Source organism: Populus euphratica, unplaced genomic scaffold (assembly GCF_000495115.2).
Source record: "Populus euphratica unplaced genomic scaffold, PopEup_1.0 scaffold1758.1, whole genome shotgun sequence".
Classification (NCBI taxonomy): domain Eukaryota; kingdom Viridiplantae; phylum Streptophyta; class Magnoliopsida; order Malpighiales; family Salicaceae; genus Populus; species Populus euphratica.
In genome coordinates, this window is record NW_011501573.1 from 10,726 (window position 1) to 22,524 (window position 11,799).

The window sequence follows — 11,799 nt, forward strand, 5'->3', positions numbered from 1 at the left end:
ATATAAATAAATGCTGATTTAGAACAACATTACAGACTTGAAATCCACGATCTCGAGTTTAAAGGTCTTATCCAAAAGTCTTGATCACCTTGGTCGTGTGCAGCCTTTTATGTAAATAAAAACTCTGAAATAAAAAAAGGCACACCAAGACTTGTGATTAATTACAAACTTCTAAATTTTGCTCTCAAATAGATCAGATATCCAGTCCCTAACAAAAAAAATTATTATAAAAATTACATTCTGCATTCATATTTTCTAAGTTCGATATGAAATCTGGATTTTGGCAACTCCAGATTGATCCTAAAAATAGTTACAAGATTGCTTTTATACTTTTTTTGGCCAATACGAATGGAATGTAATGTCATTTAGACTAAAAAATGCTCCATCTGAATTTCACTGCATTATGAACGACATTTTTAATGCATACTCAAAATTTTGCATTGTTTAAATTGATGATGTACTTATTTTTTCACATTTCATAGATCAACATTTCAAACATCTATTTACTTTCTTCCATGCTGCAAAACAAAATGGTTTAGTTGTTTCTAAAACAAAAATTTTTCTCTTCCAAACTCGTGTTTGTTTCCTAGACCATTATATTTGCCAATGCAATGTAACTCTAATAGAGAGATCTTTGCAAATAAATTTTCTAATAAGATCACCGATAAAACACAATTATAAAGGTTTTTAGACAGTTTTAATTATGTTCTAGACTATTACACTAATATTAGCCATTTAGTCAAACCTTTACATGACAGGTTAAAAACAAACCCCATTTCTTGATCCAACCTCCATACCAACTTAGTCAAACAGATTAAAAGGCAGATTCAGACCATTCCTCTTCTCCATTTAGCCAACCCATTAGCTCTTAAGATAGTCAAGACTGATATCTCTGACCTAGGTTATGGCGGAATTCTCAAACAAATTCAAGATGACAAAGAGCAGATCTTTCAATACACATCCATCCACTGGAATGATTTCTAGAAAAATTACTTTACTATAAAAAAGAAAATCCATCTTGACAACCTTAATGATTTAGATTTGAGAGGCTGCAAAAGACTAATCAATCTTCCCATGGAATTAATTCAAGTTTCCTGGAGAATCTGAATCTTTCTGGTTGCTCAAATCTCAATGAGTGCCGAGCAAGGAAATTGACATATTTAAATTTAAATGAGACTGCTGTTGGAAGAGCTTCCCCAATCAATTGGGGAACAAAGTGGACCTGTTGCGTTGAATTTGAAGAACTGCAAACACCTGGTTAATCTTCCAGAAAACATATATTTGTTGAAATGTCTTCTAATTGCTGACTTCTCTGGCTGCCCATCTATCAGCAGGCTTCCTGATTTTTCGAGGAATATAAGATACTTGTACTTGAATGGAACTGCAATAGAAGAACTGCCATCTTCAATTTATGGTCTAAGGGAACTCATTTATTTAGATCTAGGTGGCTGCAACAGGCTAAAGAATCTGCCGAGTGCGGTTTCTAAGTTGGGATGCCTTAAAAAACTTGATCTTTCCGGTTGCTTAAGTATCACGGAGTTTCCAAAGGTTTCTAATAATATAGAGTAGCTGTATTTAAATGGGACAGCAATACGAGGGATTCCCTCTTCAATAGAATGTTTGTTTTATCTTGCTGAATTGCACCTGCGAAACTGCAAACAATTTGAGATTCTTCCAAGCAGCATCTGCAAGTTGAGAAAACTGGAGAGGCTTAATCTCTCAGGTTGCCTCCAATTTAGGGATTTTCCAGAAGTTTTGGAGCCGATGGTATGTTTGAGATATCTCTATCTAGAAGAGACATGCATAACAAAGTTGCCTTCACCGATTGGAAATCTGATGGGACTTGCCTGCTTGGAAGTGGGAAACTGCAAATATCTAAAAGACATCGCATGTTTTGTTGACTTGCAAATGAGATGGGTGGATTTATATTATCTGCGTAAGCTAAATCTAGATGGTTGCCATATATCGGTAGTGCCAGACAGTCTTGGTTGTCTATCGTCACTGGAAGTGTTAGTTCTAAGTGGAAACAATTTTAAGACTATACCTATAAGCATCAATAAAATCTTGGAGTTGCAATATCTAGGATTAAGGAATTGCAAGAGACTTGAATCATTACCGGAGCTTCCACCACGGCTATCAAAGTTGGATGCAGACAATTGCGAGAGTTTGAATTATCTAGAATTAAGCTCATCAAATGTAGTTAAGGGGAACATTTTTGAATTCATTTTCATTAATTGCTTGAGGTTGCATAAGACCAATGGAATCTTGGAGTACTCATTATTGAAATTTCAACTTTATACCAAAAGGCTCCATCAGGTCTGTTTTTCAAACCTCTGATATACATCTTTTTTTCTCTCTATTTGCCACCTTTCATTTTAAAAAGATGCTATATGAATTGTGTTAGCAGCTGCCCAATGTTCCAGAAGGGGCATGTAGTTTCTGCCTCCCTAGAGGTGTCTCTCCGGAGTGGTTTAGCCATCAAAGTTGGGGAACTACAGTAACATACCAGCTGTCTTCACATTGGGCTAATAGCAAGTTCTTGGATTTCTTTTTTTACGCTGTCATTGCATTTCATTCTTTCAGTCATAGTTTGCAAGTTAAATGCACATATCACTTCAGCAATGAGCACGGTGATAGCCACGATCTCTATTGCTATCTCCATGGTTGGTATGATGAGAAGCGCATTGACTCAGATCACATACTCGTGGGATTTGATCCCTGCCTGGTTGCCAAAGAAGATTATATGTTTAGTGAATACAGTGAGGTCTCAGTTGAATTCCAACTAGAAGATATGAATGGCAATCTCTTACCATTGGATCTTTGTCAAGTAAACGAGTGTGAGGTCCGTCTACTGTATAATTATAAGATACATTGCATCGACAATTATTGTGATGCATTGGAAGCAATGTTCCAAGCTACGAGAGCAAGGTTGCATAGCATGAGATGGGAAGATTATTCTGTCATGCGTAGGATCTATGAATTCTTGGAGTACTCATTATTTAAATTTCAACTTCATCCCAAAGAGCTATACCGTCAGGTCTGCTTCTCAAACCTCTGTTATGCTTTTTTATTTTCCTTCTCTATTTGTCATGTCTCATTTTAAATAGATGCTATTTAAATTTTGTTAACAGGAGGAGCCCGATTTTTCAAAAAGGGTATCTAGTTTCTGCCTCACTGGAGATGCGACTCCGAAGTGGTTTAGCCATCAAAATTGGAGCTCTACAGTAACATTCCAGCTATCTTCACAGTGGGCTAATAGCGAGTTCTTGGGTTTCTCTCTTTGCGCTGTCATTGCATCTTATTCTTTCAACTTTGAGTTGCAAGTCAAATGCACATATCACTTCCGCAATGAGCACGGTGATAGCCATGATCTCTATTGCTATCTCCATGGTTGGTATGATGAGAGGCGCATCTGCTCAGAGCACATATTTGTGGGATTTGATCCCTGTCTGGTTGTCAAAGAAAATGATATGCTGAGTAAATACAGTGAGGTTTCAGTTGAATTCCAACCGGAAGATATGAACGGTATTCTCTTAGCATCAGATGTTTGTCAAGTACGCGAGTGTGGGGTTCGTCTACTGGATGCCAAAGATAAACATGGATTAGAAACAAGGTTGCATATAGAGCAAGGTCGCAAGTTGCCAGCCGTTATAGCAAGGATGCAAGCCCAAAGAGCAAGGTTGCAAGCCCGTAGAGCACCGAGAAGGTATGTTTAATGTGACACTTGGGTTTCACGGTAGAAATAATTTAATAATTATTTTGACAAGGATATAGTGGGGCGAATTGCTGCCGAGTCCAAAAAAAATTGAAGATGACAATTGGGTTATTCTCTTATTTATCTTTATCTGTGATGGTGTTCATTTCATGTACCAATCCAAGATTAATTTATTCTTCTTTTCCTTTTGCATAATTTAACAAACTTACTTATATTTGAGTGCAAGTACATATCTTAGTATATTATTGTTGTTGTTGTTAAAATTTATACCTTGTAGTTTAGCAAAATTAATGATTTTTACTAGAATTTACAAAGGTTAATTAAGTCATTTGCTAACAAATATACCTTTTTTCTCATATATATATATATTTGCATCCTATGTACTTAAATTTTTATTTTTAAAAAAATTAAAAAAAGATATGAAATTAATAAAATAAAAATATGTTAATTAAAGATTTAAAATCATAGGGATTAAATAATTATATTTTAATATGACGACAAGCTTTTATTTTCTTGCAAGCATTTTTTTTATTTTTTTGTTTTAATATTGTACTTTTCAATGTTAGCATAGAATGGAAATACCTTCATTAGACTAATATGTCTCTACGTTTTGAAATATATTTGTTATGTATTTTCATGATATTTTTTTTAATATATCATTTTAACAAGTTATAATTCACTCTTTTTATTAATGTGAGTCAATTTACATGCTCCTTAGCTTGATTATGTCAATGGGTTATGAAAGCAACGACCATTGATATTATTATGATGTTTGAAAACGGTGAGACATATTAGTTATGATGTTTCAAATTCAAATAGCAGAGATTGAAAGTCTTCATTGTTATGATGTTTCAAATTTCAAATAGCAGAGATTCACGAATAAGTCTTGCACTATTTACCAGTCAGTGCTATTATTGGACTGATCTTTGGTGGGATCTGTTATTCATTTTAGATAATCAAAGCAACCTTCGGTGCTTGCCTATGGATTCAAAGGTAAAGAAAAAGAAATAGAAGAAAAAATAGATTTTCTTAATAGCTTACCTTCGAAAGCAACCGAAAGCTAACATAATCTTTATCTCTGATGCTTAGACTAGGCTGGTGGAGTTTCAATGCCTCGTTAGGACAATCCAGGATTGGTAAAGAGATTTTCATCTTTTCTCTTAATTTTGAGTTTGAATCTCGAAGTTATCATCATCAAGATTCACTCTTTTTAAGTACACGGTGTAGAGAAAATATACTTTTAAGATCTTAGTAAATGATATGTTGTTTTCATGGACACATAAACTATTTTGAAGATATTTGTTCTTATTTTTTAAAAGTGTTTTAAAAAAAATTAAATTTTTTAATTTTTTATTTAATTTAAATTAATATTTGATTCTCTTCTTCTTGGGATCCCTTTCCTATCCTACCTTTCCTTTGTTAATTTCAACGCTTCAGGGCTAAGCCAGAACTCCTTTCACTTTTTTCCTTGTTTTCGTCAAGAAATTTCAGAGGGAAACGACATTATTGGTGCATCTCACCTTATAGCCTTTGACGAGCACATGAATGCCTTGAAAAACCTGGAGTTGAACAGGATTAGGGTTCCGACCTAAGGGTTTGGAGAGAGGATTGCTGGTTTTCAAAGTTAGCATGTTACAAAAATTATGCATGTGACCCACTTGACATACAATGGAATTTTGTTTGCAGAAATTAGATGTGGATAGGTTTCCTACAGTGGCGGACTTCGACTTTTCTTGGAAGAAGTCTCTGCGAATTAAATGATCTTTCATGTGCAAAATCATACAAAAACGTGAAAAAAAATTTTATATCACTACCAAAAAATTAGAGAATTGTTGAGGATGTTGCCATATTTGCATGAGTTGTCCATGTTATTACCTGAAAATTATTGATAAATGTTTTTTTAATATTATTAAATGCTCATAATTTTTTTAATATTGTTAAATTTATCTTGACAAGATATTTTTTATAATAATAATAATAATAATGATAATGATTTTATTGAAATTTTAATATATTTTTGAGATTTTTTTTCTTTCCTCTCTTCTCTTAGAATATTTTTATAATATATCTGACTCACAAGTAGCATCTAAGTAATGCTATTTTTCTAAATATCTTATGATATATGTTATATTTCTAACTCTTTCCAACTATGCTAAGGTAAAAAAAACTCATTTGTTTTTGTTTAAAATTGGTTTAATATTCTGGTAACGATTATTTTTAAGGTTTTTTTTTATTTAAAAATATTTTAATTTTTTTTACATCGATACATTAAAATAATGTAAAAATATTAATTTAAAATAAATAAAAAATTCAAATTTTGACAAAAATATTTTTCAACAGCAAAAACAAAAATTTTCTTATTAAAACTTCTCAACAAAAATTCAACCCAACATACTTAAATACTACAAGAGTAAATTTTAACCCCTATAAATAACTTTGTACCCAACATGAACCTAAGTATAAATGATGTATTAACCCCAAGTGGTTATATATTTGGTGAAAAACATTACATCTTTTCTATTTATGGACATCTAACCCCGGGTATAAAGCTCAAATACTTTTGTAATTAGTTAGATGTAAATATATCATCTCTTCAAAAGCAAATGATAAAATCCATATCCATATAATCGGCTTTAATGAATTTTCTTAACAACATTAACCAATGTAAGAGCTACTCATATGGATCTAATTATTGTTAGATAAATTGTCAAAATCAAATAAATCTCACTCTCATGAAAAGCTATATTTAAAGAAACTTGGAAAAAGAAAATAAAGGGAGGTATTTCTTATCAAATATAACAAAAACTAAAAGCAATTTAACCATTTAAGATGATAAATTATCAATAGATTTTACTGATAGAAATATTTTCTCAGTATTTATCGAGAAAATTATAGTAAAGAAAAAATAATTAAAAAAAATAATAACATACTATTTTTACCAATAAAATTATAGTGGAAACTTTTCATTGATGATTTCATCGGTAAAATTTTTACCAATAGAATAGTAGTGCAAATAGTTTTTATTAGTAAATCTAAAAATTATGGTAGCGTATATTTTACTTTTTTTTTCAAGAAATAAAAATATCGGTGAGGATCTTTCTAATATTTTTTATCGGTAAATCTAAAAATTGTATTAGCGTATATTTTACTCTTTTTTTTTTCAAGAAATAAAAAAATAATGAGGATCGAATATCTGAATTAAGCACAACTAATCCTTTCTAAAAATATAAATTATCGATTAGGTGTAATTTAGAAATTATAAAATATGTTAGATATTTTTAACAATGAAGTATTTGAATTAGATTGTAATTGTATTCATAAATTATAATTGTCAACTTGTTTAATAAAAATATCGGTGAGGATCTTTCTAATTAGATTGGAATTTTATAAATGTTGGTCCATATCCAAATCCTAATTGGTTCAGCTCAGATTCAAGAATCTAGATTAAATTGAATGATAATTGTATTTATCATTCATTTTTTTTTATAAAAAAAGTGGTGTTCACTAGATTCAATATTTTATTTATATGTTGAACTGGGTAACAAAAGGCAAGCCCAGCAATTGTTTCTATACAAATTGATGCTGCACAATTCTATTGAGTTTTGTTATGAATTCTTACTTAACATTAGTAATTTATTTTTTTCATAGGACTGGTAAATGGTCTTATACTTTTTAGTTTTTAGGCAGTTTTGAGGGGGCGGAGCCGGTACATTAGATTTATGGATCAAATTAAAAAAGAAATTAAAAGGGGCAAAAGTTAAGATTTAATAATTTTAGGGCTAAAAGTTATAATTATACAAGAAAGAGACAAGGAAAAACAAATTGCACGGGGCAGGGGCCCTTGCCGGCCATCCCTGGTTGTTTTGTCAGACAACTAATTTAAAATCCACTAGTTTATTCCAAGAAAAAGTTATTACATTTCAAAAAGTAACACATGAAATATGAGTCAGATATTTAGAGCTGTTTGGAATTACAGTAAAATATTTTGCAGTGTAATAAATAATTAGAAACAAGATTTCTTAAAGAAATTGTCATCTTCATCCTCTTTTCTTCCCTCCTGCCTTGGTAGATGTTTGAACATTCAGGCTGACCCAAGAAATCTATAAAGCAATTAGTAAGTGTTCAGCAACTTAACCAAGCCCCTGAGATTTTCTGCCGTCAGTCTTGGTTTCGCATCACGGACCATGGCAAACGGCAGACGAGCCAAAGTCATGATTCTTGCTATTCTTTTCCTTTCCAAAGTCATGTAGTTTGAAGGTGTTTTCCAAGTCCCGCCTGCCTAGCAAGAACTTTGCCAAGTCATTGCAAGCAATCAAAAAAGGTCTAAATTCTTACATAAAGACTTTGGGAATGCTTTTGTAATGATAGACCAAACTAAAAGGATAAAGCTTCGTCTCCTGAAAGACCCTTTAATAATTGCATGTCAATTAATAAAAAATAAAATTATATATATATATATATATATATTTCATATCATATTAAAAAAATCAAGTATTCTACAAATATATTTATATAATATAAATATATATTTCGGGTTTCAGGTGATGTATGATGATATTCATGGATATCATGAATGGATCAATGCCCATCAAGCCAATATTAAATTGTTATCTCTACTTGCACTTATTAAATGGAAGATTTTAATATATTTAATCAACCTAATTACTATTAACCTAAACAATTCATAAACATTGTAAACGCAACATCAATTAATAAAAATGAATTGGGCTAGTGATAATTTATTTTTTAAATTGACCATGCTTAGCCACCATCATTTTAAGGATGATCCTCAATCATTTCTGCTACATCTTATAAATTCCTCACTAATTTTATTTCTTTTAAATAACATTATCCAAATTTAATTTTTGTATGTTTTTCTTTTCCTAAAATGTAAATAAATAGTTTTTTCAATCTCTAAAACATTCCATATATATTAGATTAAGAACCTCTATATGCTCATCACCATTCACTTTTACAAACAGACACCACATCTCCCCAACTTCTCCTCACATCCATCCTTTCAAGTTCGAATAAACCAAAGGCAAATTAAAACATAAATTTCAAGCAAGATGACAAGCTTTAGAGATGCAAGCTTTGCATTTCTTTTGGTACTATTATATTGCTTTTAGCCTTTGTTACTTGTGAAGATGGGCTTCTTATGTCTGGATTCATTCAAATTACAAACACTTAATTTGTCCTAAATGGCTTTCCATTGCTTTTCAATGGGTTAAACTCCTATTGGATTATGAATGCTACAGCGCAGCCAAGTCAAAGGTACAAAGTATCCAATGTGTTTCATGCGGCTGTTGCTATAGGTCTTACTGTCTGTCAAACATATGCATTTAGTGATGAAGGTTATCAAGCTGTGCAGATTTCTCTTAGGGTTTATAGTGAGCATGTATTTCAGGTATATGCCTGTATATTTCTGTCTCCAAGATTGTGTTTTAACTTGTTTCCCAACTAAGAAAAATCTAAGCAATGCTAAAAACTGTTTGTAATTCTTAGGGACTTGATTTTTAGATTTTTTAGGCCAGAAAGTACATAATTCGCTTAATCTTGACATTAAGCAACAATTATCTTGACTTTGAAAAGAGACCACAGTACATGAATTGGGTTAGAGCCGTAGGAGTGCCAGTAAACAACAATGATGATTTTTATTTATACAAACACTGTTGCGAAGGGTTATTACAAGAACCATGTCAAGTTACATATTTTGAGCACCAAATCAAATATGACATATTTCCCTTTTGTAATGTTATAATTACAGATGAATAATGTTTCTTTTCTTTCTTTATTTTTTCAACACAAAGAGTGTTTAACAAGGATCAACACGGTCACTGGAGTTGCTTATTGGATTAACCAACCATCACGGCATGGGAATTGATATATACGAACCTCGCTGCCAGGTTGACTACCCTGGAAAGACTGTAAATGTAAGAAATAACAACCATGAATAATTGATTATTTTTGCAGGTAGCTATCAGGTTAATTATAATATCATCTATTAATTAATGATTGTCTTTAAATCTGACAGGGATGGGTTCAAGAGCTGGAATTTTATAATTAGATTGGAATTTTATAAATGTTCGTCCATATCCAAATCCTAATTTGGTCACCTCATATTTAAGAATATATTATATTTATCATTTAGTATTTTTTTTTAAAATATTGTATTAACTAGATTCAATATTTTATTTACATATTCAACTGAGTAAAAAAAGGCAAGCCTTGCAAAAATGGGTCACTTGGTTTTGATTGAGTCACTGAATTATCTGAGTCAATTTTAATTTTTTAAAAAATTAAAATAATGGAGTCACTGACTCATTTGACTTCATTTTAATTTAAAAAAAAATTAAAATAATATTTTTTTAATAAAAAAATAATTAATAAATTATAATTAAAATTTTACCTGACCCACTTATAAGTCTAGATTAGCGGAGTCTCAAATTATCCACCAAACCAGGCCGGAATTTAAAACTAGAGATGAGACAAGAGCCGATGGCTCACGTCGTCTCTGGGCTAACAGTTATTTCAGTTGATGCTTCACAATTCTATTGAGTTTTATTACGAATTCTTACATAACTTTAGGTTTTTTATTTTTTATTTTTTTAGCACTGGTAAATGGTATTATTCTTTTTTGAGGCTGTTTCCAGAGGTGGAGTGGAGCCGGCGCATTAGAATGGGAGGACCAAATTAAAAAAAAAATTAGAAAGGGCAAGAGTTAAAATTTAATAATTATAGAGCTAAAATTTATAATTATTTAAGAGAAAGGCAGGGAAAAAAATAATTTTTGCACGGGCTGGGGCTCCTGCCGGCCACTCCTGTTGTTTTTGTTAGATAACTAAGTTGAAATTCGCTTGTTTATTCTAAGAGAAAGTGATGACATTTCAAAGAGTAACAGCTTACATGTAAATAAAGACATTTAGAGGTGTTTGGAATTAAGTAAATTTTATTTTGGAAGCTTTTTAAAAATATATTTTCTTAAAAAATAAGTTAATGTTTTATTTTAGCTTTTTTTGGTAATTTTAATGTACTCATATAAAAAATACAAAAATTATTTTGATATATTTTTAAATAAAAATACTTTTAAAAAATAGCATATATTATAATATAAAATATACACTTAGCAATAATAATATAAAAATGAGATTAGCAAGATGCTTACTGTGCGTGTTATACAATGATCCTAAACATCCTTAATTTACAAATTGGGAGAAGTTTAGGTAGCTGATACAGGACATAATTGACATAATCAAACGTTAGGAGGGCATTTTTGTTAAAAAGCATCATTTAGTTGAAAATTCTTTGAGATGCGCGGTTTTCATTAACTTTTTGCTGGGGGGGGGTCTGGGAAACCACTCCCAACATGTTTCAGATCTTTTCCTTTTTGCCGGGGGGGGGGTAATAATATTTTAGTATTATTATTAAATTTTAAAATTTAATTTTTAAAAAATTATTTATTAAGAGAATTTTTATTATTAATGTCCTTCTGATTTATTTTAATCAAAAAATGTTTTTAATTAATATTTTTTTGTTAAAAACAAAATAGTTTATAAGTGTTAACATAAGTTAATAAAAAAATTTAAATATTATAAAATTATTTTTAAAGTATATTTAAAAACTTAAAAAAAATACCAAGTTCAATTGAATCTTCATCAATAATTTATTATTATTATTACGGGAAAAACTGAAAAAGAGAGAGTAAAAGGATGAAATGAACATTATTTTATCATCAATTATAAAATATATATTTTTACAAAGTTGGTATATATTTCTAAATAGTCTTTCGATATGTATCACCAAAGTCTTCTCACACGCACCTGTTTCTTGATCAATAATTGGTATAGACTGTATTTGAGATCTTAGTCCAGTGGAGGACTTTATTATATCCCATAATGTTGATATTTTATATACTTGTCATCCCATGAAATTATTCATGGTGCACGTAAATTAGCACCATAAATTGAACTGTACATCAACGTCAATAAAAAAAATAGTATTGACCCCAAAGTCTTCTCACATTCTCCTGTTTCTTGATCAAACCATCTTTAATTTAGATAACGATGAGATCAGATTGTCTGACT

General features: G+C 30.7%; 1 protein-coding gene across 1 annotated transcript; it reads left to right on the forward strand.

Moving 5' to 3' along the window:
- Positions 1-1,225: 1,225 nt before the first annotated feature.
- On the forward strand, positions 1,226-3,716 carry LOC105118099 (inactive disease resistance protein RPS4-like). Its single transcript, XM_011015961.1, has 3 exons — positions 1,226-2,316; positions 2,408-2,986; positions 3,132-3,716. Exons 1-3 carry the CDS (start codon positions 1,765-1,767, stop codon positions 3,714-3,716), a joined length of 1,716 nt encoding a protein of 571 aa, XP_011014263.1. The 5' UTR covers positions 1,226-1,764.
- Positions 3,717-11,799: the final 8,083 nt, after the last annotated feature.